The sequence below is a fragment of the Drosophila yakuba genome, chromosome 3R, assembly GCF_016746365.2.
Source record: "Drosophila yakuba strain Tai18E2 chromosome 3R, Prin_Dyak_Tai18E2_2.1, whole genome shotgun sequence".
NCBI lineage: Eukaryota > Metazoa > Arthropoda > Insecta > Diptera > Drosophilidae > Drosophila > Drosophila yakuba.
In genome coordinates, this window is record NC_052530.2 from 27,294,779 (window position 1) to 27,319,969 (window position 25,191).

At 43.1% G+C, this 25,191-nt stretch overlaps 5 protein-coding genes across 9 annotated transcripts; 2 read left to right on the forward strand and 3 right to left on the reverse strand.

Annotated features, from left to right (window-relative positions):
- Window positions 1-57: 57 nt before the first annotated feature.
- On the reverse strand, window positions 58-2,211 carry LOC6538567 (synaptic vesicle glycoprotein 2C). Its single transcript, XM_002099053.3, has 9 exons — window positions 2,095-2,211; window positions 1,864-2,025; window positions 1,640-1,802; window positions 1,430-1,551; window positions 955-1,369; window positions 763-889; window positions 419-702; window positions 230-357; window positions 58-173 (listed from the first exon to the last, which is right to left on the reverse strand). Exons 1-9 carry the CDS (start codon window positions 2,165-2,167, stop codon window positions 127-129), a joined length of 1,521 nt encoding a protein of 506 aa, XP_002099089.2. The 5' UTR covers window positions 2,168-2,211; the 3' UTR covers window positions 58-126.
- A 384-nt stretch (window positions 2,212-2,595) lies between these two features.
- On the reverse strand, window positions 2,596-5,240 carry LOC6538568 (synaptic vesicle glycoprotein 2B). Its single transcript, XM_002099054.4, has 9 exons — window positions 5,080-5,240; window positions 4,850-5,011; window positions 4,570-4,732; window positions 4,210-4,331; window positions 3,846-4,152; window positions 3,671-3,778; window positions 3,475-3,607; window positions 2,957-3,368; window positions 2,596-2,891 (listed from the first exon to the last, which is right to left on the reverse strand). Exons 1-9 carry the CDS (start codon window positions 5,177-5,179, stop codon window positions 2,857-2,859), a joined length of 1,542 nt encoding a protein of 513 aa, XP_002099090.1. The 5' UTR covers window positions 5,180-5,240; the 3' UTR covers window positions 2,596-2,856.
- A 1,003-nt stretch (window positions 5,241-6,243) lies between these two features.
- LOC6538569 (SAYSvFN domain-containing protein 1) lies at window positions 6,244-7,085 on the forward strand. Its single transcript, XM_002099055.4, has 2 exons — window positions 6,244-6,463; window positions 6,522-7,085. Exons 1-2 carry the CDS (start codon window positions 6,320-6,322, stop codon window positions 6,909-6,911), a joined length of 534 nt encoding a protein of 177 aa, XP_002099091.1. The 5' UTR covers window positions 6,244-6,319; the 3' UTR covers window positions 6,912-7,085.
- Window positions 7,086-7,122: 37 nt separating this feature from the next.
- Window positions 7,123-21,896, reverse strand: LOC6538570. Of its 2 annotated transcripts, none has more exons than XM_015193426.3 (6): window positions 21,622-21,896; window positions 10,827-11,190; window positions 10,655-10,766; window positions 10,460-10,599; window positions 8,971-10,192; window positions 7,123-8,913 (listed from the first exon to the last, which is right to left on the reverse strand). In XM_015193426.3, exons 2-6 carry the CDS (start codon window positions 11,140-11,142, stop codon window positions 7,800-7,802), a joined length of 2,904 nt encoding a protein of 967 aa, XP_015048912.1. In that variant the 5' UTR covers window positions 11,143-11,190; window positions 21,622-21,896; the 3' UTR covers window positions 7,123-7,799. The 2 variants fall into 2 exon arrangements, with proteins under 2 accessions (XP_015048912.1, XP_002099092.1); XM_002099056.4 differs by lacking the exon at window positions 21,622-21,896 and adding an exon at window positions 11,883-12,042.
- LOC6538571 (tyrosine kinase receptor Cad96Ca) lies at window positions 13,492-24,266 on the forward strand. Of its 4 annotated transcripts, none has more exons than XM_002099057.4 (11): window positions 13,492-13,613; window positions 14,657-14,837; window positions 16,875-17,134; window positions 17,190-18,014; window positions 19,112-19,379; window positions 20,112-20,200; window positions 22,805-22,944; window positions 23,004-23,109; window positions 23,179-23,318; window positions 23,382-23,523; window positions 23,582-24,266. In XM_002099057.4, exons 2-11 carry the CDS (start codon window positions 14,702-14,704, stop codon window positions 23,804-23,806), a joined length of 2,331 nt encoding a protein of 776 aa, XP_002099093.1. In that variant the 5' UTR covers window positions 13,492-13,613; window positions 14,657-14,701; the 3' UTR covers window positions 23,807-24,266. The 4 variants fall into 4 exon arrangements, with proteins under 4 accessions (XP_002099093.1, XP_015048915.1, XP_039231339.1 ...); XM_015193429.3 differs by having other exon boundaries at window positions 13,495-13,664; window positions 14,622-14,837; XM_039375405.2 differs by having other exon boundaries at window positions 13,495-13,664; window positions 14,625-14,837.
- The last annotated feature ends 925 nt before the right edge of the window (window positions 24,267-25,191 follow it).

Consider the following 25,191-nt stretch of genomic DNA (forward strand, 5'->3'; position numbering starts at 1 on the left):
ACTTTTTGAACTTGAAGTGAGGTCACCATTGTAGGTTGTAATAAACAAAAGCTCAAGTATTTAAGTAAAAATTTAATAATAAACATAAAAGAAGAAAACTGTAGAAATACAAAATTAAACAATCAATTAAGCTGAGTTCCGAATCGGCAGGTAATGAACGATAACAATGCACACTGAAAGTAAAGAAAATAAAGCCAGTTAAAGTTATTTAAGAACTTGAAAAACTTACCAATTAGAGTGCATGTAAACATGGCAAATGTTGTGTTGCAGTAAGGTTGCAGCATAACCCCCATTAAGTTCGTCGCTGCAATGATCCCAAGTCTTCCCAGCGACATGCAGAAGCTAACTGCCTTGGACCTGATCGGAAAAGTATATATATATAGTGATTTCAACAAAACTGAGAGCATCCGAAATTTACCTCAAATGTGTAGGTACCAAATCAACAATGGCGCCAATCATAATTGAAATCGAAAGTCCAGGCAGAAGAATGTAAAGGCAGAAGAGAACTAGGACTCCTGTGGGACTTTCCATGAAGTGCAAAAGGACTCCACTTAATGTCGCAACTGCAAGGGCAGCTAAAAGTACGTTTTTGCGACCCAAAGGATTAAGTATTAGTCCTTGAATCGAGAATCCAATAAGAAATGCAAACCCTACAATGAGGTTGTCTATATAGGTTTTGCTACTAATAGTATCGGTGCAGTTCTAAAATGAAAAGTTGGTATTCAAATGGGGGACTTAATTTTAAAATATTTGCATATTTACCAAAGTTTCTGTTACGTTGGGTTGTTCCACGGGTACGCTGAGAATTTCGCAAACTGTAGAAGAATTATTTTCAGCACCCGATGAGCGATTTACAATTTCGGGAAACCAAAGCTGCATTCCATTTGAACTACAAAAAAAAAATGATTTAATATTTTAAGGAGCTACTAAAAGTCAAACACCATTAAAGATTACCCGAAAAACATTCCGAATAGTGCCAAGTTGCAAAGAATGAAGTTGAATCCATGGGGTTTGTGGAAAAGTGGAATGGTAGCCCTGCAAATTTTGGATAAAATACCACATCCTTGGCTTTCGGCCAGCAAGTTTTCGCCAACTGGATCCTCGGACTTCAGTGTAAATTCATCGCAGTTCAGAACTTGATGTATGGATTTGCCCCTGTTAAATTTACTGATCCAAGCCACAGCTTCTTTGGCTTCGTTGTTCTTTTCTTGGGAGAGCAGGAGCTTGGGACTTTCAGGATAATAAAGTAATATCAAGCCGCCAATGAATCCTGGCAGCAGACTAACTAGCAACAGCAAACGCCATGGCCGGAACACAAAATCTCCCAAGGTGATGGCCCAGTTCGAGGAGAGAACCAACCAAGCAGTAGCTGTAGGGTCAGGAAATGTAGTTATTAAATCTATTGTATGTATTGAATATGTATGCATACCTGGAACATATATGGCCGTAACACTGACAAACATGGTCGAATAGTTAATCGCCACGGCGCGATGTCGCGGTATATTGAATTCACTTAGATATGCATAGAGTGCTGCTGACACCGCGCCGACACTGTATTCATATGACAATCGAATGTGAGAATTCCAGCATGGAAGAGTCTAAGATTTGTGCCATAAATTACGTTTTAGTTCGTACTCACCTAATGCCAACGAGAAGGTTTATAATGTTAAATAGCCACACGCTGGTGACGAACATCAGCACGAACTGCAGGGCATTGCTAGCGAAGTTGCCATAGAGTAAAACCCTGCGGCGCCCTATATCATCGCTGATGTAGCCCCATATGTAGGTCGATAGGAAGATACCTGGCAGTTACCCATAGCCAATTTTCATTGTTTTTCCACTCACATATGTAGTATGTCTCACCTGTAACACTAGCCGCCATCATCACGCCCTTCTCCGCCTGTGTGGTCTCGAACTCGCACTGCGAGGCAATGACAATGATACTCATGGCTTGCTGGGCTGCAACGGATGTGATGGTCAGCAGTCCGCTGACGAGCAGCAGCACCCATTGCGTTTTGCCATAGCCTGGGTTTTGGTCCAAATTCCCATTAATAGCATCAGTTTGAAGTACGACATTTGATTTGAGTTAGTTACCTATCTTCTCCAGCACCAAGTCGTAGTCCCACACATTGGCGCCGAGGGTATTGCTCTCCAGTGAGCTGTGCATCTTGACATACCTGAGATTACTGGCGACGACTGGTCAGTCGGTTAGTGCAACACTTGCTTTTAAGCATTGTATTCTAATAACCCCTCGGTAGAACAAATGAGCGACATGTGAACCGCAAACCAGTTTTGAGATTAAGGCATTTGCGATTTTGATTCAATTTAAACATTTTGCTGAGATCTCTCAGGCACATCAATGAATTCGATTTTATATGCAAACTGGTTGAGAAAATACAAAGCCAAATGCTGTGGGTGTAGTTCATCTTCATCTTGCTATCTAAGCATAAAAACACTCATGGAAATTGAAAAATTCTTCGAACTAAATGAAAATTATTTGAATATTTTGGGAAGAATATACATATATTCTCTCAGCAAACCAAAAGTATCAGGTTCTTATAAACAGTTTGCTCCGCGTGAATTTCCATTGTAAAATGTGGTTTTGACTTTTGTCCGGTTTTCTAGAGGGAGTGGCAGTCTCTTTTTTATTGTGTTTCTTAGAAAACAAGGTTATAGCATAAACTGGCCTAAAGAATAGTAGCAGTTAATTAAAGTCTAGACAACATAAGATGGTAACCGTACTTACTTGACTTGGTTATATGCTAAGCTACTAAAAACAGAAATGTTTTCCTTAATCATTTTAATTTATTGTGGTACTTAAACTAAACTTAACTACTTAAAATTAAATGGCGAATCCTAAATTGGTAACAGCAACGTCAGACTTGCACATACTGCAAAGGAAATGGGAAATAATAATTGCCATAGGTACATTCAGTTACTGAATAAGTTTTCTTACCCAGAACAAATCCGGAGAAAACTCCGAAAGTAAGAGAGCAATAGGATTCCAGCAGCACTCCGATGATATTGCTACCGAAAACACTTCCCGTGCGACCCAACATCAAACAAATGCAGACCGCTTTTCCGCGCAGATGGGTGGGCACCAGATCCACGACTGCTCCACTCAGAATGGAGACACAAAGTCCTGGCAGCACCAGATACAAGCAGAAGCACACCACTATGGCCACCTCGTCCTTTATGAAGATCAGTGCAATCGCACAGGCTCCGGCCAACGTTAGTCCAATGGATATCGATGCCTTGCGACCAATCGTGTTGATAACTAGACCCATCAGGATATAGCCAACGATTAGCGCCGATCCATAGGTGATGGTGTCTATATAGCTCTTGGTGTTTATGTGGTCATCGCAAATCTGCAATGTGCAATATTCAAGAGGAAATATGAATGATATGCCAGAACTGTGGCCTACTTATGAGCTGCTCACTCATCTAATTACTAGTAAAGTTTTTTTTACTCACTTTATTGGTTGCATTCGCTTGCATTTGATCAATTGACGCATCAATCACTTGGCAAACAGTCATTGAATCGTCGGCTGTGTTTGAGCCCAAACGATTTTGAATTTCCGGATACCAAAGACCCATGCCCGACGAACTGTTTGCGAAAGTTAAGCCTGATTATTGAAAGCAAACTGGATCTCAAAAGGATTAAACTCACCTGAAAAATAGACCACACATAATGGTACAGCTGATGACGAAGTTCAGCAGGTGAGGTCTCCTCAAAAGCGGCAAAGTTTCCTTCCACATTTTCTTGATTGTTGTAAATCTACATTGTTAGTGAATTGTTAGTTTCTGAACTCACTATTTGCCAAGCAATAAAAATAAACACTTACGCTGACTTGGATATGAGCAGTATATTTTCACCATTCGCGTTATCTTCTGTTTTCAGTTTATGCACCTTGAATTCGTGCAAGTGTTTACCCGAATTCGTCACTGCAATCCAATCGACGGCCGCAAAAGCCTCTTCGGTTTTGTGCAAGGACATCAGGATCTTGGGACTCTCGGGAAGTGACCACAACATCAATGTGCCCACCACACCAGGCAGCAAGTAGCAAATTGTCAGCAATCTCCAAGGACGCAGTGCAAAGCCATCGGTTACACCAACACTCCAGTCCATCGAAAGTATCAGCCAGGCGGTAGCTGCAATGACCAATCTCTAGTCTTAAAAGTAAACAGTAAGTGTTGGATAGTTATTACCTGGTACATAGACGGTTGATATTCCCACGAAGAGACTGGCGTAGTTGATGGCGATGGGTCGATGGCGGGGAGTGAAGAATTCCCCCAGATACGCATAGGTTGTTGATGATGCTCCCGCAATGCTGTTTGGATTGATAATATTGTTAGAGGGAGACACATGTTTCCGATGGTAAAAAGATAACGTAGTCAGATATTCACTTTAATTAACGGAATTGCAGTTATATTCAGAATTGTGAGCTGTATTCTAATAAAAAGTCTGTACCTTTCGATTATTACTATATAATATCTAACACCATGTTATAGTAATAATACCTATTGTTTGCGTAAGTTTTAAAACGATATAAAATTTTAAGTGCTTACAAAAATCCAACTCCGAAGCGGACAAAGACATACAGCCAGTAGTTCGGAATGACAGTGGAGCATAGGGATAAGAAATTTCCGGCAATCGTCGTATAGATGAGCACTGGTCTGCGACCTATGGTATCACTCAGGTAACCCCAAAAGTAGGATGAGCAGAATATGCCTGTGAAATAGATTAAGCCCACGTGAAATATGCCACTATGAAAACGTGAAAGATAAGGTTTTACTAATGCTAATTAAAATACTTTAAGTGATGTGCATGTGAAAGGCGAAAGCTCACCGATAAAACTGGCAGCACTCATGACCGCCTTATCCATTGAATTCATCTCAAAGTCGCACTGGGATACTATGGTGATGTAGGACATTCCCATGGTCTCGTTAATGACCATCATCAGCAGAAGTCCTGCGGCAAAAAGGACGATCCATTGCACTCGCCCGAAGCCTGCGATACAGTTAATTGAAAATAGCATTTTATAAGGATTAAAGGAGGTGCCAGGACATTTGCAGTACCAATTATTTGCAGCACATCCTCATATTCGTGACCAGCACTGGGACTTCCAACCGATTTGGACTTCGATTCAACGTCCTGTTGACCCGATTCTGAACTCATGGTGATTGCTTAGATTGACTTTTGAGATATCTGGCATTCCCGAACCTGCGACAAACTAAAACTGACGGAAAGCCCAAGTTGAAGTGGGTATAAAAGCAGTGGCAGTGGCAGCAGCCAAGAGGTTGGGTTATCAGACGGCACAATAAAGATAAATGGGGGTCTAGATGACATTCTGTTTGTCTATAAAATGTGTATCACTCATTTACTACGACTGAAAATCTTGGAGCACCCCTTTTTGTCGCCCACCGTTTTCTCAATTCATTAGAGCAAATAATGCAAAGGTTCGTTTCATTCTTTCTGTCATAAATTCGCGTGTCTTAACACTCTGCAACATATTTTTAATATTAGAAACCAATACTAACTCTAATTGAGTCGATAGAAATCTATGATATAGAAAACTATTTTATCTGGCCTTACTACACTAATTTATTACTCAAAACTAGTGTGCAAGGTATTTAAAAAAATTCCGCAAGTAAACACCTATTTTGCTAGGGAGTGATACCAGTGGGGCAATAACAGTGGCTAAATACAATTAAGTGCAAGCTTGGGTACAGTGGTTACAGTTCTTTCACAAAAAATATTATGTTTAATTGTTTACCCCTTAATGCTTACTATCATTAAAAGTGTGAAAACGGAACGCCACTTGGGGATTACCATCATAAATCCACCCACACAAGGCGACATTCATATGAAGATGTTCGCCTGTGTGGAAGACGACACCTTGAAGCGACCCCATGACATCCACATAGAGGTAGTTAATGTTACATTTGCCTACTAAGTGTATAGTGAATCATTTTAAAGTCGGATATGACTTGGTTGTGATATGTCTATATGATTTGGTTATGGGAATATATACAAGAGACATTTTTTCAACTCTTTGTATTGTTGTTGGCTTAAAAGATAAAAAATTCAGCTTTAAAATTTTTTTTTTAACCAAGTTAACCGTTAAATACCGAAGAACACATTTTATTTTATTTAATTTTTAAATCAAAAACATAACCGGTTCACTTTAGCGAATGTTTCCGGTTGCATGTATCGATAATACTACGTGGACTTATCGCCCGCTGACTATCGATATGTTGTTGACACGTCCAGCTTAGTTTATTTACAATTAGACCAAAATCAGTGAAGTTGCACTTTATGGCTGATTTCCAAGAACAGCTGCGGCAGTATCGCGCTCAGAAAAGGAGGAAGGAAACGGTGGACAACTTCAAGGACAAACTACGGAGATTCTGGATGTTGGGCACCGGGGCTAACAAAGATACGACAATAGAGGTACAACAGGTAAGATGCACACCAAACATATGTGTTCTACTTTGATGAGTATGGTTCATTTATGTAGGTACCTACCAAGTTTGAAGCTATTGCGGAAAACTCACATGATGAGGCTGCCAGCTCCAGTGAAGGTGAACTGCAGCCGGAGGAGCAGCCCAGCAGATCCACCGATCATCACCACAGGGAAAACAACTGCCTAAAGTACACCCTCTGGGCTGTCTATCTGCTGTTCTGGATAACTCTCTACGTGATTGCCATAAAGCTGAGCTTCGGATTGGTTTTCCTCATGTTCTCCGCCCTCTTTGGCATCTACTTCAACACCCGGACGGAGCCAAAGAAACGGAACGAGATGAGTGCCTACAGTGTCTTCAACAAGAACTGCGAAAGTATAGACGGCACCCTGAAGGCCGAGCAGTTCGAAAGGGAAATCCGCTACGGATCGGGAAGTGTACGATAGTCATAGTTCATGAGATCCCCCACCCACTGTAGTCTAGAAAATTTATTAATATAATCCATTACTAGTAGCTTTCTGTAGCTCTTTTTCTGTAAAAGTATGTATATTTTAATATGTGATACTGCTAACTACTAATCTTCTCAAGAGATCTTCATTAAACATGACATGCTGACCTTACCTTTTGTTAAGCACACAATGATACTACTGCATAATGTTCTAGGGTTTGTATCGTTTTATTGTTAAAGTATAAATTTATCAATTCTGTTCAAACGTTTTCCACAAACGAAACACAAATGTAAGTCTCGGGTTTTGCTCAACAACTGTCACAATGTTCATCAATAAATTGTTTAATTTAAATAAGTGCAGACAATATTCAGATAAGGTCCTATTTATTAGCTAATCTTACAGTCTGCGATGTACCTCACAACAGGTATTTATGTACACATTAAGTTATTGGATACACATTTCCATGCGTGCTTCTCATTAAATTTAGTAAGGCTGTTGAAATATGTTCTAGTTAGTTAGTGTTTGTGGGCCTTAGTGCATAGATTTGTGTGGCAAAGGATAGGAAAACCAACATCATAACGATTAAGTAACTATATTCGCTTATTTATCCGTGCTTGCTTTGGTGAACATTCAGTGCTCGGTTGATCAATTCCAGGATCTCTTCAGTTTATCAACTACATCTATGAGTATTGCTATGTACAAACTAAAGTAGGGATTATTCTACCATACTAGATGGGGTCCTGTAACGTTGTCCTTCGCCGTGGGGGGAGCGAGGAAAAGCTTTGGAGTTACCTATTTCCAGCCACGAAGCCACCAGTCTCACATGTGAAACTCCTGATCCTGAGCCAGCAGGAGCTCCCTGGCATGGGAACAGTACTCCGCGTGCTAGCACTTCGGCAGGAAGGACTTTCTGGAGGGCAGCAGGCACAGGATGCTCAACGCCATCACCATGTGCCAAATGGAGTGGACGATGTGATAGTTTTGCTTGGTCTGCAGAAAGGCATAGCACACCAGACCGGCGATGACGAGGGTCAGTCCGAAGGGCAGCCACATGGAGAGGTATCTCCTCGAGGGGAATAGCTTGCGAGACTTGGCACATCGAAGACCCCAGCTGGTCGAGATCAGGCAGATCCCCGTTAGAGCCGGTGCCAAAAACACCCACAAGCTCTGCTTATTCAGCTCCGTGCCAAAGGCCAGCAGGATGGCTCCAAACATGTGCAGCAGTGAGACGAACTCCGAGCGGACATGGGCCATGGCCACCAGGGTCACCCAGATGCTCAGCAAGCCGCAGTAGAAGTCGCAGAACTGCAGCACACCGATCTTCACCAGACAGAAGCTGTACTCATCCTCACCAGCGTCGCAGGCGTGATAGAAGATCGAGAAGAACATGGCGAAGAAGTAGATGACGCCTTCGGTGTAGTAGCGTCTCTTGACCGCCATGTAGATGCTCGGGAAGAAGAGCAGGTTGCTCAGCGTAAGCAGCAGTGTGGCCAACAGGATGGACATGTTGGTGGGCACCTGTGAGTCCTCCGTGCAATCCCAGCCGCGATAGCCCTTCGCGCAGACGCATGTGGAGAAGACGAATCCGCCGGACATGTAATGATAGCACCTACCGAAGCGTCCACATCTGCCTGCCACGCACGGACTGGAGGACACCGAGAAGACCACCGAAGTGTTGCAGTTCTCCACCGCCACATGCTGCTCCATCGCCGCCTTGTGGTGTTCCACGAAGAGCCGTGTCATCTGCTTGGAGTTGGTGCTGCACTTGTCGTCCATCATGCACTCCTTCACCTTGAGCGTTTCGGTTTCGTTCATCGCCTCCAGGCATTCTGGAGACCTCAAGCAGCTGGTGTAGCGGGCAACGGATTCAGCACAGTCACACGGCGGTCGCATGTCCGCCAACATGTCCTGGTGCTTTCTGATAAACTCCTTGACGCTGTCCATGATGGACACCCGTGCGGTTCCGGATCCGTGGCAGAACAGTCCCATGGTCACATACCTGCGTAAGGTAAAGGTGTATAGTGTGATGTTATGATTTCAAGTCTTCCGAACTCACCATCGTCCGCTCTCGGGGAATGGCACGTGGACCAGGCCCATGCTCTCCGTGTTGTTCACAACGATGGAGGCCTGCATCAGTCGTTGTCCGTAGCGACACTTGTCCGGATACAGCGGCTCACCCGGTTCACCCAACTGCATGCAGACCACAATTTGCATGCTCTGATTGCTGCTGGCCGAGACGACGGGCACCACCTCCTCCTTGGGATCCCCGATCAGTCGCTCGGCCAGGATGCCGCCCAAGTCCGGCGGCTGTGTGGGCGGGCTCATCTTCAGGCTGGCGCGGTGCGCCTCCTTCATGGAAAGGGCAAAGGTTAGAGTGCCGCCGATGTCGGACACCTCGCCCAGATCGAAGGCGAAACCCGAATGGGTTTGGGCCGTAAGATTGAGCGTTTCGGGCACCGTTCCATTCACATCCGGCCGTAGATCGTAGTCGAACATGAAGAATTCGCGGTACGTTTGCCGCAACAGCGAGTAAAAGTTCATTTCACGGAATTTGTTGGGCGCCCAGGGATTTGCACTGGAACTGTTGGTGTTGTTTTGCACGCTCTTGGGTTTCAGGCTATCCGCATCCTCGGTAATGTAATCAATTTGCAGGACATACGATAGGCTATGATTTGCTTGGCTATTGTCGCGCTGAGAAGGCGATTCCGATTCATCCGCCTCGTTGGCAAAGGTCAATAGGGCATAGTGCCACGAATTGGGCTGCACGCCAAAGGGAATCGAGATTTCCGTCGTCTGGTTTGGCCGGATAATGGTGCCGTGCCCATGATTGTGATCCGTACCGCCCAGTGGATAACCATTGGCACGCACATGGAAGCCCACCGGCGGACACTCGTCGCACACCTGGTCGAATATTATCCGTGCGGTGGCATCGCCTATATTGTCTGGCACATAGAATCTGTAATTGATTTCATTGTTTGCGGTCGGTGTGCTGTTGTGGTTTTCCGTGATATTTCCAAGCTGAGCAGCTCTGCTGGATTTGCCCTCCGTTTGGGATTTGGATGCGGCTTTCGGTTGCGGCTGCTTGGGCGGAATGGAGCGCAGCGGTCTGGAGGTGTTAATTGCTTCCTTTAAACTGGTCATATTGGCACCATTGAGTTCAGGTAGCACATGACTGGTTAGGTTGTCCTGGTGCTCCTGACCGCTGTTTATGATTATCGGACGGAATCGGGAAACGGACATCTCGGCGGAGAGCAGAGTGTCACATGAGGCAGCGAGTCCTGCAAAACATAAATTAAATTCATAAATATGCATGGGTCTAAACACAATGCCGAAATCATCACAATCGGATTTTTGCATATGCAAAAGGCTTTTATCTCTGGGGTAACAAAGTCAATTTTTAAAAATAGCCAAAATGCTAAATAAAATTTATGACAATGCCAGTATTTTTCTTTTTAGACTGTCTATTAAATATTTGCATACTTTGAAAGTAATCAATAGTTTAGCTGAATTAGGTGTAAAAGTCTGAAAATGAAATAGGAATATACCTTGCTGTTCAATGCGGTCATTATTGGGATCTGACCAACTCACAAACGCCACCGCAAACCAGTTGCCAATGTGAGGTCCTTCAATGGTAATGCGCTGCTGCTGCTCATCGGATAGGAACTGCAGGTCATATACCTTGAATCTAAAGCAAATTTAATTGAGTTCGATATGTGTGCTAGGAGTATGTACGGAGTTACCTCTGATCCTTGGCGAAGAAGTTCTTGGGAAAGGTGATGTTCTCAGGACTTATCACTGGATAGCTGCTCGCCTTCAGATGCAGCGTGACATCCTTCGGCTTGCACTTGCGTTCTATCAAATAAGTAGGACTAAGTTTTAAGTTGCTAAACCTCTTGTATTTGGAGTACTCACGAAAGGCACTTTTGGGATCCTCGAACGCCTTGAATGTGAAGTAGGCAGTGCGCGAATCGGGTGGAACATCAAAATGCAGTATGGACACATCCTTGTAGGATGTGTATTTGAGCAGCGAGTTCGACGGCAGTCGCACGACCAGTTCCTGATCCTCTGGCAATTTGAGCTCCTCAATCGGCACATACTTAGTGTACTCATCCGAGGGATTTTGCAGTACTGGCACACTGGAGTCCACGATTAGCCGCTGATCGATTAGCAGTAGCATGAAGACCACCAGAGGACTGAAGTTGGGACGATGTGCGAGTTTTTGAATCATTCTGTGCTGGTTAACTCAATGCACGTGCGCTACAAGTAGTGATTACGCCTGGAATGAAGTGAATTCGAATTAATGGGGCATTAATTAGTTGCGTATAACGTATATTTGCTTTATGTATGATTTAAAGACCAAGCCTGCTTAAATTTTTAAGTTTCATCGCAGTAATTTGTTTTTATTTCGCGTGCCATTTGCAGGAGCAAGTTGGCTCAACTAGAATGGGCCACATGGAGGCCATGGTTTTGTGCCCCGCCCGACAAACACAAACGCTGCGGACATGGATATAATGCTGGGCCTATACGGATGAGCATAAATGTACATATTCCCACACCCGAAAACTTTTTGGCACAAGTACAGACATAAAGCCCTTTTGTTAGCTTGTGCAAGTAAAATTGCACCGTTGCAAAAATGCCAAATTCCGGCCCATTTATGTGGCGCGACCAAAAACCAATGTGCATTCGGTGCCGTGGCGAACTTGTCCGGCATAAAAACCGAAAATAAAAAAAAAACTTCTGCACTCGATGCCTGAACTGTGCATTGTTGGCTAACACCTACTTTAATTTATGGCCGACTTGTAGCCCCAAAAGCACTCAAGAGCTATCTCCACTATCTCCAACAGACTGCAGACTATCCGTGGGCTAACCTCATGCCCACCAACAAAATGCATACTCGACCACATAATCTGTCGCATAAAAAAGCATATTGAACACAATCAGCTATCAGCTAGATTTATTTATCCATACCTGTTGCAGTCAGCTACACAGGCAATTTATTTACTTAACAAGCAGAGTACAAGGACCGAATTCTATACTGTTTATGAGCTATATGATGCATCTATATTATAAGTACATCGTTTTCAGCGAGCTTTTAATTAGGCAGCGTATGTGTTTTCTGATTGAGAGATGCGAAGCAACTGACTGAAACTGCTGTTTCGGTTTGTAGAATTCGTGTTTGACCCAAGTTCTTATCAGTGCCACTCAATGCTCTTATCGAATTATTGTGGAAACATGCCCTTATCACTTTGAGCTCACCCAGTGTGTCAAAACAATGGGCTTTTCACTCGAATATTTTGTGGAATGTGTAGTATTGATGTGTAAGTGATGCAAAAATGTGGCTCAGTTTAAAACACATGCTTTTGCCAATAATATATAATATAATATATCAAATAATATATCAAACATAACATATAATATATTAAACAAATAATGTTCCACCGAGAAATGACAACCAATAGCCCATAGACTGAAAGCATGAGCTCAGCTTACCTGTTTTGTTTGGTTATACTGCTTGCATATTGCCTTTTTTTAAATGACCAAGATTTTGGAATGTGTCTTAAGAGATGTTTTGCACTTTTTTTGGCTAGCACTGGTCCGCGGGGAAAATCCGCGTGACGCATTCGCGTTTACAATGCATTTGGGCAAACAAGTCAGTGTGCTGGCACTTGGGTAAATAAGCTGTCGCGGAAAAGCTTTGTGGACTTGTTTTGGAACTTCCTCGGCGTTTCCATTGACGACGCTGCTACTGCCATCGACCGTAGCCCAGATATTGGATGGTCGCAAAACAGATAAGCGCTTTGATTAATGAATGTGACGCGGAGCACTAAGCTTTATTGTTCCAGGGAAATGGGGGAAATCCCAAGGCGAATGGCTGATGAGCTTGGGCTGAGTGCTTGGTAACAGGAACATATGATTAGGCCTGGTTTTAATTTATTATATTTACACCAGAACTTAGGCTTAAATGTAAGTTAAACTATATTTATATGAGAACTTAGGCTTAACTGTAAGTTTAACAATTTTTATATGAGAACTTAGTCATAAATGTAAGTTAAGCAATATTTACATGAGAACTTAGGCTTAAATGTAAGTTAAACAATATTTACATGAAAACTTGGGCTTAAATGTAAATTAAACAATATTTACATGAGAACTTAGGCTTAAATGTAAGTTAAACCATTTTTATATGAGAACTTAGGCATAAATTTAAGTTAAGCAATATTTACATGAGAACTTAAGCTGATGTGCAAGTGAAACATATTTCTCAATAATATTAAAAATGATTATTTATTCTTATCTATAAACGATTAAGTGTCTAATTTGTGTTCAAGTGCACACTACTACTGATAACTCAATTAATACTAATTCCCCGATCCACAAACATAATTCCAAGAGAGAGAGAGAGAGAGAGAGAGATTAGCGGAGAGCGCAGAGAGAGACTCTGAGCAAATGCGATCCACAAGAGAGCAAGTTCAAGTTCGTTTCTTGTGGCGGCTAAACAAGTTTTTCGTTTTTCAGCGCTAGTGAGGAGCGGATATTTTTTGGGAGAGGTCTTTGGAACTGGGCTGGGGCGATCCACGGCTTCAGTTGTCAGTTGTCAGTGCGCCGAGTGGTTAAACGCATCGCCGATCGAGTCCCGCTCTGGGATCGCCCCATACGCAACCCGTGAAAGTTTGTGGATACCAGTTTCAGTGGCTTTGTGTACGATTTATATATGTGAAATTCAGCGAAAATCCCACCCTAAAATAAAAAGTAATAATGGCTGCAAATGAAAATCAAATTTAAATGATACATTATGTGCGACTGGGTGACTCACTGTTACCAAAAATATAATAAAAAGCATCCGTGTGAACTCGATAATTAGCATATTGGAATAGCCTCTTTTGTTGGCTCAAAGTGGATGTTTATATAATTAAATAATGAGCTTTTATTTTGTCGTCTTCTTATGGATTGCAAACACAGCTCACCGCGGGTTTTTCTTCAGTTTCTAAGCTTCCTTTTAAATCATTTGAATACACAAAGCATTCCCAAGCCGCTCTCTTTCGCACCAAGCTATCTGCCTGCGATCTTAAACTATTTGAACGTGTGCATATACAGTTGCGGACAAGGAAATAGAAGATTTGAATTGTGTTTAAATTAACAACATATCCAGTTCTTAAGTACTCTATCAAAGTTTTAAGGTTGAGCAGTTCCAAATGTCGCAAGCTATATGAGTTCACTTCCATATAGTTGACCATTTGGTAGATTCTTACTCAGTGTTAAATGCGCTAACGCTCCTATTACTTTGGCCGCCGCTGTTCGTACATATATTGGGGTTGTGCTCGGTTGCCCAGTTTGTTTTGCTATTGCGCCATGCACCCGATGCCGTATACGTCAAAAAGAGAAATCGCCGACCCGCTTCATGACGCGCGGCGTCTTGAGTTATATTTTCTTTTAGTTGGGCGTGATGTGTGCCCTTCACTTAAATATTTCGACTATTATATATGTAAATATGTACATACATATATGCTGGTTCATTGCAACAACCAGTTGGCAGTGGCATTTGGCGTACAATATTTCCGGGCTTAAACAAAAGCCTGTTTCCTCTTTGTTAATTTAATAAAACCCATTTCTATGGCGGAATCTGCAGAATGTGAACGACACAAACTCCCACGCGTTGATACGTTTTTATTTTCTTTTTTTTTCGATTTATTGGAACACGTTGCGCAGCAGCTTTTAATTAAAATTTCATCACCTTGTCTCAGTCCTCGGACATCTGGCAGGCTGCCTTTTAGGCGGTTGATTGCGCAATGGTTTATCACCATCACAGCCACGAAAGTCGGATAATACACTGCGGAAAACAATTAACTACCTGGCGGCGAAGGAGTCTGCTGTTGACCAGCATTGTGGTCACAGCAGCAGTGCTCTCACTGATTTCACAAGAAGGTAAGACTTATTATTTCCTTCTTCTCATATGCCAGTTATATAAAATGAATATTGTGTAGGGCCTTATTACGTAGGTAATCAATATATTTACACCAACACCCTTAACACGTCCATCTAGATTATCCATAAGATTAAATACATGAGGGTAGCGGGTCAATAGTCTACGCCTATCTTGATGTCGCAACACGTTAATGACCACAATATTGATGCGTAATTGGTGCCCGAAACAATGCGAATCGCTCTTGAAGCCCCACAATGGTCCAATTGTCCCCGTGGGCGAGAAAAACAAATGGATTTCAGCTCCGGTACTTTCAGCCTTGACCGTGAATGTTTCACCAGCTCAAAAGGCAACATTTTAGCGAAGGCGTTTGATTCCCGGTGTTTGAACTCTTTATTTGCCTAATGGGCCAGGAAATAGATTGAATTTTATTTTCATTCCAAATAAAATCCAATCATTTACGTATGCAAATCTGAGTTCAACAACTTATTTGCAAATGTTTTCGGTGCACAAAAATATAAACATTTGGAGCATTTTTCGCAATTTGGCAATATTTTGATTAGTTTCGCAACCAATTGAACATTTTCCGTGCAAAATAACCATTTTAGCAAATCAAGTTTTAATAATTTAATTGAATTTTTGCTTCTTTATCTTGGCAAAAAGCGGTAGAAAATAATAATAATCAATTATCATTAGAAAAATAAAATGTCGCGATTGGAATCAATAGTTTTGACTCGTTTCCTGGCGATAAATCTATAGAAATGAATGTTATTTAAAATTCTTCGTATGAATATGAGAATGTTAAGTGTGAGTTTCACACAACTCATCAGCATATTGTGCAACATTTAGCCGAAACGGAACACTTCTGCGAGCATCGTAATAAATGGCAGTCGTGTATATCTGGATGTGGATGGGCTTACACGCGGACAGAGTTAAATCCGCCCGAGACAGTGTTCCAAGACCTCAGACCTGTTTGGCCACGCAATCGGTTCAATTCGCAGCGCAAAAACATGCTGCTCACTTAAGCGGCGCCGTCAGACACGCTGTTGCCCAAAAAATACAAAAAATAAAAACTAAAGAAATAAAATCTGAGACTCTCCTTTAGCCGCTCTCCGGGTTACAGACGCACACCACGGATGTGGCCATATAGCAGCTACATATGTAGCCATATATCACGTATACGTATTCGTTACATGTGTGCGCATTTGTATCTGAAGGTCGAGCCAGCCAGCCAGCCAGCAGAAGAGATACAAGTGCAAACAACTCAACCGGTTATCACGTCACGTCGCTTAGGTCCATTCAATGATGCTTATGTCTGACTTATGGAGCGCCAAGAAATCAACTGAATATGCGAATATTTCACGGACATTCTCGGTGGACAATGAACCGATTGATATTCGCTAGAAAAACCAACACTTTTTCCCCCAGATGTTGCAATCTGGCCCTCAACCAAAAGGATGGGTGATGGGTAGCCATTGTCTGCACTTGGCTCTCGTTCAAAGTTTCGATTCCCAAGTGGGAGACATCCGGGTCAATAGCTGGCACTCGCAGTATCCAAATGAACTTGGCTGCCAACTGTTGGCCCATGGCATGGCATATGGAAAGGCGAGTAAAGTCGCTGTCTTAATCAATTAATCGCTGTGTCGTCATCGGTTGCGACGACGGCTTTGAATGGATTTAATAGCTGCCTGCTGTGGGATTACAAAACAAGTTAATTGCTTCACGTGAGCGCTCTGCTTTTAAATGAAATTACGTTGCTAGGAAGGTGTATTCTGGGGAAAACTGCATTTTTTATATATTTTTTCATCTAAATGTTAAGTTAAGGGGACAGTTTTACAGTAGTACAAATTCTAAGTATTAAGCCGGAGCTTATCCCAAACTTTTTATGCCAACAAATTGCGGAGTTCTGTTGTATTAAATAAATAAAATACTTAAAAAAACCGGTACTGTAACATCAAAGCATCTGGCTTATGTACAATAACCTGTTGTTCATGAATATGCCATAAAAATGCATATTAATTTTTAATGTTAATTTTCAGCTGAGGCTCACAATCAGAATGCACCGCCGATTCTGTATGTTCGCGAACGCAACTGGCGCATTTCGGAGACCGAGAAAGTTGGCCAGATAATCGATAGAGTGCGGGCGGAGGATCCGGATGGCGATGATCTGATATTCGGAATAGAGCCGCGATTCAGTTTGCCTGGCGGTGAGAACGATGCTAGTCCACCGGAGAAAATCCCCTTTCAAATCGATCGAGAAACGGGAGTGGTCACCCTCAACGAAAGTTTGGCGGGAAGGGTAAGTCAAATGAATATACATCTATTCCGATACCATTTTCAATTTGATTTTCTAGGCTGGTCAGAATTTTCTCATCTACATAACTGTCACCGATGGCTCGTATACGGCAAAGAATGAGGTCTTCATCAATATCCTGGGCGAGCGGGAGAATAGCTCCGGCTATCGACCGCAGACATCAATTTCGAACGTGGTGCACAATATATCGCAATTCCTACCACGTTTCGACCAGCTGCCCGGCGTTCAATCCATCCGGAATGGCCTGCCAAACAGCCGACCAGGAGGCATTGGATATCCACCGGTGCCCCAGAACAATATATTCGGTTCGCCGCCATTCCACAACTTCTATCCACCGCCACCGCCACCGAATATAAACGGCGTGCGGGAAGAGCAAAGTGCAGAAGAGGAGCAGCCAGAGGAGGAGGAGGTGACCCATACAACACCCGGCAGAACCAGCTCCACCACGCCGAAGAGTCGCACCAAACTGACGCCGATAGCTGGCAATAATTCAACGAGGGTCGAGTCCGCCAATCCCGCAGAGACAACGACACCGAGTGGCGGCCATCATAGTAACAGCACCAGTTCCATCAACATTTTCTCCCTCAAGTCCGGCACAATTCCGATTGTGGTCACCGTGGGCGGTTTCTTTGCCGCCATCGCCGTGCTGCTGGCGTACTTGTGCCGCCGACGCCTCTGCGCCATCAGCAGGACACTCAAGACGAGCAAGGAGAAGGAGGAGCTGGCCAAGAAGTCCAACCAGAGCCAGCTGAGCAGCACGCTGACCGACGACAGCCGCAACTCGATGGTCATGCAGCAGTGGCAAGGACCTGTGGCCTTCGCCAATCGCTATGTTCCTTGGGAGCGGGATCAGCAGATGGGCATTGTAAGTGTGGAGTGCTACTGATGTTTACTAACAAATTGCTAGGTAGGGCATCTCTTTTATATTGGATCATTACAAAGCGTTATTCAAAAGTGAGTAAAAGGAAGTTAAGTTAAGTAAAAGGAGTAAGAGGAAGTAAAACAAAGAGCGATTTAGCTGGCAAAGTGAAGAGCACGAGTGCTGGCAACGCAATCAAAAATTCATATTTCACAGAAGGTCCATTTGTAATGATTGCATAAAATTAGTGGGCGATGCACCAGAGCTTATGCAAATATCGATTGAGTTTTCACCATTTCCCATTTCCCATTTCCCGCTCCTCCTTCCTCCGTTCTGGGCACTCTGGGAGTGATTGGGGCTTAGGGCACGGCGACCCTAATCGACAGCTACTCCAGCGCAGATTTCAACCTCAGTTGGCTCACTCAACGCCTCCGCAGAGGAGTGGCCCTCGTCCTGTGCTCCTTGGCTCCTTGGGTCCTTTGGCCCCCCAGTCACACACACACAGTCATAGAGGCAGGCAGTGTAATTGACGGGAAAAAGTAGCTCAATGCAGCTGCCTGTTAGATGGGCGCCCTGTGGAGTCTGCTGGGAATGTCCTTTCATTCGATTCCCATTTATTGACAGCGAATGCCAAAACTTCAGCAGGCTCTCGCGTCAGCGACGTAAACCGATCTGCGCGTACAAATTTTGACATTTTGTGGTGCTGACAGTTGGGCTTTCTTTTCAAATTCAACATTTCAGCGCTTCGTTGAATTTTGCATACCAACTGCTAGATGCATTTATTGCACTTTTTTACTTTTTTGCTAGTTCTTAGATGTAATTTTAAAGCTAGTACTGTCATGTTAATTGCAAAACCTATAGATACCAAAGTTCCGCTCTGATTTGCTGAAACTTAAGTGTCAATCAAAGTTTAACCCAGATTCAGTGCCATCAACATTTTAACGTGCTGACAACCAGCTGGGGATCCCAACTAATCAAAGTATTTTCTCTTGTTTTTCTGAATCCTGTACGTGACACAAATGTCAACATCGCTGGCACTTCCGCTCACCTGGACATTGGACATTGGACATTGGACAACTGCCATCGATGCTTTTGCTGAAAAGGCAACGTCCCAGTTATCAACAGGTGTCACCAGTGGCGCGGACTCCTCCGCCGGAGTGCCCAGTGCCGGGACAGGTGAGCCGGGCAGCAATCTGGGTCCGGGCTGCCTGACAGGTGGAGCAGGAAGTTCCGGCGCCACGGAGAACGCTTTTGCCGGCGAGGCCAACGGCGACCGCTGGGAATTCCCCAGATACCGATTGAAGTTCTTCAATATTTTGGGCGAGGGAGCCTTCGGACAAGTTTGGCGCTGCGAGGCCACCAACATAAATGGTAAGTTTGGGTGGGATGCAAACTAATCAGGTTATACAAGTTATAAGTTCGGATAAATCTATATCCTTTGCGATAGATTAGGATCATTACTCTTTGCAAAACCAAAATATTAGCAGCCAATCGATTTGGATGAAATATATTAGGACATATTAGGAAAGGGCATCTTTGCTCTGATTAAATTCCCATTAGAGGCAGCCCTTAAATTGCAGCAGATACATAATTTCAGCAGAGTAATTTCATCAATTTCGGCGTGATGCCGAATGGAATTTAAAATGGAGCAGATTGTGCATTCAATCAGCGGAGTTGCACAAAGCAACTGGCTCATGCAATCCGCCAGTTGTTGGCCCAAATTCAAGTGCTCAGGTGCTGCAAAATTGTGCATGTAGTGGGAGTGGAAGTGGGAGTGGCAGTGGGAGTAAAAGTGGGAGTAAAAGTGGGAGTGGCAGTGGATGTGAAAGGACGTATGTACTCCACCCACTCGATATACCACATTCCAGAGCTCCAGAGCTGCACACTGAGCTCTTTTTTATGAGCACGTAGAGTGGACTACAAAACGAGAGGCAAGTGATTTCTGGATTTCTATAAAGGCAGACAAATAGCCTCGCCTGCTATGCGAAAGCCAAGTGTAATGGGTAAGCTTTAAATATTGAACAGCTAACGAGTGTAGGAGCATTGGGTGATTTGAAAATTTAAATGGAACACATCTGACCAGTAATAATTATTACTTTGCAGGCACCGAAGGCATTACAACAGTGGCTGTGAAGACTCTAAAGGAAAGTGCCACCGAAGTGGATCGCAAGGACCTTCTATCCGAACTGGAGGTAAGTTGGCTGTTTGATGGCTAATCGCATAAGGCTGGGCCAATCAGCATTTACAATTTCTTAAGTCAACCGAATACGGTATGCAAAACAGCGACAAAATCGTTACAACATCCCATGTTGGCTCGATTTCCCGGCTGCCTTTTCCTCTGTCACTTTTCATTCAATTGGTCGTTCCCTCGCCTTTCCCGCCCAGCAGAAAAAAATGGGGGAAAAAAGGAGGAAAATATCCTGACAGACTCGCTAACTCGACGACTGAGTACTGAGAAAACTGAGAACTGAAAACTGGGAGGGCTGTCGGGGCAAATCTTGCGAGTTGGTTTTTCTGGTTAGATGAAAAAGTTTTGTAAATTGAAAATTAACGATGCTGAAAAGTTTCGAAAGAATTTCTTTCCTGCTCCCGCTGCTAGCAGCTATGTATTTCCCCTCGAGTTTGGATTTAATGTTTGCCTTTTTAATGAAAACGCAAAGGAGTCCACTCCACTTATGTGTCTCACTCCAGAAACTTTCAAAATGTTTCGCTACCTGCTGCCAAGTTTGCAATTGCAGCTGTATTTAGCTAAATTCGGGAATATAATTTGACTAAGTGGTTCTGTGTTTGGACTGATTCTAAAAATATCCTTTTTTTTCAAGTAGAAACTGTACAGTTTCTTGCCTTTAGTTATTGTCAAAAAGTCCAACAATCAAGAGTTTTCTAATTTTAAGTTGGCCAATGCCTTTTGCTTTTTAACTTTGCCTGTCATTTGTTTATTGTAAATTCTATTTGCTAATTAGCTTTGTTGGAAACTCAAATTACTCAATTAAATTTGAAACCCAACTGGGCAAATGCAATTGTTGCCCGGTCACGATGTGGGTTAAATGCCAATTCGAATATGGTCTGCCCCATTGCAAATTCATGGTCGCCAAAAATACTGCGACAAAATCATTAATTTATGCCCTTGTAAGTAGCCCGGTGTCAGACTTGCATATTTAATGAGCTGGATCCTTGTGGGCTTACATATGCGAATACTCCGAAAAGTTCTCACAATCCAGTTCGCAGGATATACATATATATATCAGAATTTTAAGGCTCAAATGCCTTAAATTCAAATGCGCTGAGCTGCACAATTGGCCGCAATCAGTGGGCTAAAATATTTTCATTTCGTGGCGAATCAATAAATTTGACTGTAGTGGTCGAAGGTCCTTTGTTGCGGCGCATTTATGCTCCTTTAATGGCATCAACGCTCTCAGCCATTTGCATACGCGTGCAAGGCAATCACAGAAGTGTTGTCATCGCAATTATTCACTACTATTCCATGTACATATATATATGAATTTCAACAATAGTAAGCCATAAAGTGACAAAAGAGCTAGGGCCATTTTCCGTATCGATTAGCATTTACATACTACATACTACATATAATACTTGGGTGCATTATGATTACCTCTGGTCTCGCCGCGTTGGAAAAGTCGATGGCTAGCTAATGAGTTCAGCATTTGGGGGCACTGAGGAGCATTAATTCACACACAAACACACGCACCACACTCATTTTTGGGGGGCAAAACTATTTCGACAGCAGTTGCGGGCTGTAAACATGCAGGATACTAGGAAACTGCCGCAGCCTTGCAAAAATACGACTAGAAAAAAAGTGTGTCCTTTACCGGATACCAAACACAAGCCCAACTGTGCGCTCCGGCGCCTTGAAACAAACTGATTCCTGTTGCTGTTCCTGCCCGCAACACAATAATGAACAAATGGAAACAAAAAGAAGCACAGCATCCTCTCGCCTGGAGGAGACCACCATCCCACATCACAGATGCGAATCTACTCTCTGCATTCGAGTGTGAGCATCTCGCAGGACCTCCAAACTCTCGACCTGCGCAGTGCAACTTTCGGACTTCGAGACCTTTTGTGGCCTGGCCTTGCCCTCCTGCAATCTGACTCTGACTCTGACTCCGTGACTCTGACTCTGACTCTGAATCTGACTCTGAATCTGACTCTGAATCTGAATCTGAACTCTGGATCTGGACAGGAATGTGCTGCTATAGAGCCACTCTAGGGTTGCCGTCGTGTGGGTCGCGTCCTTCATCATTAAAGTCGCATTTGGTTCTCGTTTTCATTCTCGTTTTGGTTTTGGTTTTGGTTTTGGTTTTGGTTTTGGTTTTGGTTTTGGTACTGCAGCAACAGCGCTCTGCGGCGGCAGTATATCATGTTCTGCGGATTACCCCAGAAACGAGAATAATTGCACTTTAATTTTAGAACAATGAAAAATTATGAATGGCCCTCGGCTAGGCAGCAGACTCATTCCTCATTCCTCATTCCTTATTCCTTATTCCTCAAGTTGCCGCCGCCATTGTGAAGGCGTTAGAGACCTGGAAAATTACCGGGCTTTATTGTTTCTTTTCCTTAGTTGTTCAAAGTTTGATTTTGAAATGGGAAAGCAGAGGGTTGGCCTTATTAACTGAAATGAATGGTGGCTACTTGGCGTAATCGGATAGGCTAATAAATCAGCAGCAAAGTGGCTTAATAAAACACTTATTAATTCGACTTCGCCTCGTTAATCAAACACAGCAGCTTGATTGTTATATTTATAAGGCAATTTGTTGTTAATTACTACTGTACTATAGGTAATGAAGTCGCTGGAGCCACACATCAATGTTGTGCACTTGCTGGGCTGCTGCACGGACAAGGATCCCACATTCGTGATTCTGGAGTACGTGAACCGGGGAAAACTACAAACCTATCTACGCAGCTCGCGCGCCGAAAGGTAGGCAACACTTTTTGAACTAATTAAAAAACAAATTATAAATGATTCTTTATTTATAGGCACTATGGAAATACTCATGGAAAGTCAAATGTACTAACGTCCTGCGACCTAACATCCTTTATGTACCAAGTAGCCAAGGGAATGGAATACCTAACATCTCGTGGGGTAAGTTCAGTAGGAAAATATCTAATATAAATTATTATATATTATGAACATTTGAACTTCTTTGTACAGATTATCCATCGCGACTTGGCTGCTCGGAATATTCTCATCACCGATGATCACACGTGCAAAGTGGCGGACTTTGGCTTCGCCAGAGATGTAATCACCTCGAAGATTTATGAAAGGAAAAGCGAGGGCAAGCTGCCCATCAGGTAATGAATATTTCAATAAATCACTGTAAACAAAGGTGTTCAAGCAAGGCCTTGATTTTGCAGATGGATGGCCACGGAGTCGCTATACGACAATATATTCTCCGTGAAGTCGGATATCTGGAGCTTCGGCATACTGATGTGGGAAATTGTGACCCTGGGATCGACGCCCTATCCTGGCATATCCGCAGCAGATGTGATGCGAAAGGTTAGCATAGCTATCAAATATATTTAGTATATTTTATATATATCATTTATTTTTGCAGGTAAGGGATGGCTATCGCTTGGAGAAGCCGGAGCACTGTCGTCGCGAGCTGTACAACATCATGTACTACTGCTGGTCCCACGATCCCCAGGAGCGTCCTCTCTTCGCGGAAATAATCCAGATGCTGGACAAGCTGCTGCACACGGAGATGGATTACATCGAACTCGAGCGTTTTCCCGATCACAACTACTACAATATCGTTAGTCTTAGTGGTGAAAAGTTGTAGGTTTGCCCACACTGAATGCACTGAACCCGAATCCCAAGAGCTTTATTACCTCCAAATGACTTTGGGATCCCCTTTGGGATCTAACTGCAGTCCTGGCTCAGTAAGTTGATACTCTTACTTGCGAGAAAGGGGTTTACACTGCCATTACGAGTCGCACTGCAAGTGAATGTGAGTGCAACTGTATCTTTTGGATATCTGACAAGTCTGAGTGCCAAAGTGTGAGCTCCGGATGTGAGATGTACTTGTACCATACGAAAGGGTTTGAATTCAAAGGCAGTTGTAATTCCTCTTGAATTCCAAGTTGATTGCACATGCATGAGTGTGTGCGTTCGCGTTTTATTTATTTGACTTGTATTATGTACTTAATTTATCAACCGTGTATAGAGTTATATGTGTAATTTATATTATTGTTAAACCGAAAGTGAACTATAAATATATACCTAAAACAGATGTTCCCTCAGCACTCTTAGAAACTCTTCCATATCCTTAAACATTCTCTCTACCTTATCCTTAAACATACTTTCTTCCATTTCCTTAAACATACTTTCTTCCATATCCCTAAGCTTACTTTCTCCCATATCCTTAAATAAACTTCCTTCCATATCCTTAAACATACTTCCTTCCATATCCTTAAACATACTTCCTTCCATATCCTTAAACATACATCTAGCCTAAGCCGAATTCGTTGACGCCTAGTTATTTAGAGACTTATTGGCGTGGCAAACTTGGCAGCTCCTGCGAACTGAGTACGTGCATAAATGAAGCTGATACCCAAAAAGCTGAAAGACTGACTACGTGATGTGCATCCTGAAATTTAGCATACTCGCATCAAACGTATCGATTTCGCTCACTGCGGTAGAGAAGCACTTCTTATATAGCAGCTATATAATGGCTTTAAAATCTCTCTGTTTCAAAACTGCAGCTATTAGTCAACGGAAAGTGCAACAGGTTAGCTTGCATCAAAAACGCATCAAAGGGACTATTTGCAGCCCCTTAAAGTGCCTTGCAAAATACGCGAACTGGGGGAGTGCAAGGAAAGTATTTCATTTGAGTGCGATTTTATTTTTATTACCGAGCGGCAACAGCAACAGACTAATTGTGGCTTAAACCGAGCACGGCTTTTATATGTTCCCAGAATATACTCCAAGTGGCGCAATACGGCGCATGGTCCGCTCTTCTGGAGCACGTGTTTCAGTTGCTGGATGGATGGGAAGCAGGAGCCAACTATTGTGGCACCATATGTGCGCCTATTGTGGGTATATTTGTTGTCTTGCTGCCAGAGAGAAGCATCAATTTGAAGGAGCGAGCGGATCGCACTGGTCAGCTGTTTTACATAATCGAGGGAATAATAAAATGCACAATTTAATATTAAATGCCTAACTATG

What these genes read in the sequence shown, in the direction of transcription:
- LOC6538567 (XM_002099053.3), bottom strand. Translation starts at nt 2,167, where the DNA reads ATGCACAGCTCACTGGAGAGCAATACCCTCGGCGCCAATGTGTGGGAC. An exon ending in GATGGCGGCTAGTGTTACAG is followed by an intron (nt 1,803 to 1,863) that starts GTGAGACATACT and finishes GGTAACTGCCAG; the next exon opens with GTATCTTCCTATCGACCTAC. An exon ending in TACGGCCATATATGTTCCAG is followed by an intron (nt 1,370 to 1,429) that starts GTATGCATACAT and finishes CTGACCCTACAG; the next exon opens with CTACTGCTTGGTTGGTTCTC.
- LOC6538568 (XM_002099054.4), bottom strand. Translation starts at nt 5,179, where the DNA reads ATGAGTTCAGAATCGGGTCAACAGGACGTTGAATCGAAGTCCAAATCG. An exon ending in GGATGTGCTGCAAATAATTG is followed by an intron (nt 5,012 to 5,079) that starts GTACTGCAAATG and finishes ACTGTATCGCAG; the next exon opens with GCTTCGGGCGAGTGCAATGG. An exon ending in GAGTGCTGCCAGTTTTATCG is followed by an intron (nt 4,733 to 4,849) that starts GTGAGCTTTCGC and finishes TCTATTTCACAG; the next exon opens with GCATATTCTGCTCATCCTAC.
- LOC6538569 (XM_002099055.4), top strand. Translation starts at nt 6,320, where the DNA reads ATGGCTGATTTCCAAGAACAGCTGCGGCAGTATCGCGCTCAGAAAAGG. An exon ending in CGACAATAGAGGTACAACAG is followed by an intron (nt 6,464 to 6,521) that starts GTAAGATGCACA and finishes TCATTTATGTAG; the next exon opens with GTACCTACCAAGTTTGAAGC.
- LOC6538570 (XM_015193426.3), bottom strand. Translation starts at nt 11,142, where the DNA reads ATGATTCAAAAACTCGCACATCGTCCCAACTTCAGTCCTCTGGTGGTC. An exon ending in GGATCCCAAAAGTGCCTTTC is followed by an intron (nt 10,767 to 10,826) that starts GTGAGTACTCCA and finishes CTTATTTGATAG; the next exon opens with AACGCAAGTGCAAGCCGAAG. An exon ending in TTCCCCGAGAGCGGACGATG is followed by an intron (nt 8,914 to 8,970) that starts GTGAGTTCGGAA and finishes TACCTTACGCAG; the next exon opens with GTATGTGACCATGGGACTGT.
- LOC6538571 (XM_002099057.4), top strand. Translation starts at nt 14,702, where the DNA reads ATGGTTTATCACCATCACAGCCACGAAAGTCGGATAATACACTGCGGA. An exon ending in ACGAAAGTTTGGCGGGAAGG is followed by an intron (nt 17,135 to 17,189) that starts GTAAGTCAAATG and finishes TTGATTTTCTAG; the next exon opens with GCTGGTCAGAATTTTCTCAT. An exon ending in CGAGGCCACCAACATAAATG is followed by an intron (nt 19,380 to 20,111) that starts GTAAGTTTGGGT and finishes ATTACTTTGCAG; the next exon opens with GCACCGAAGGCATTACAACA.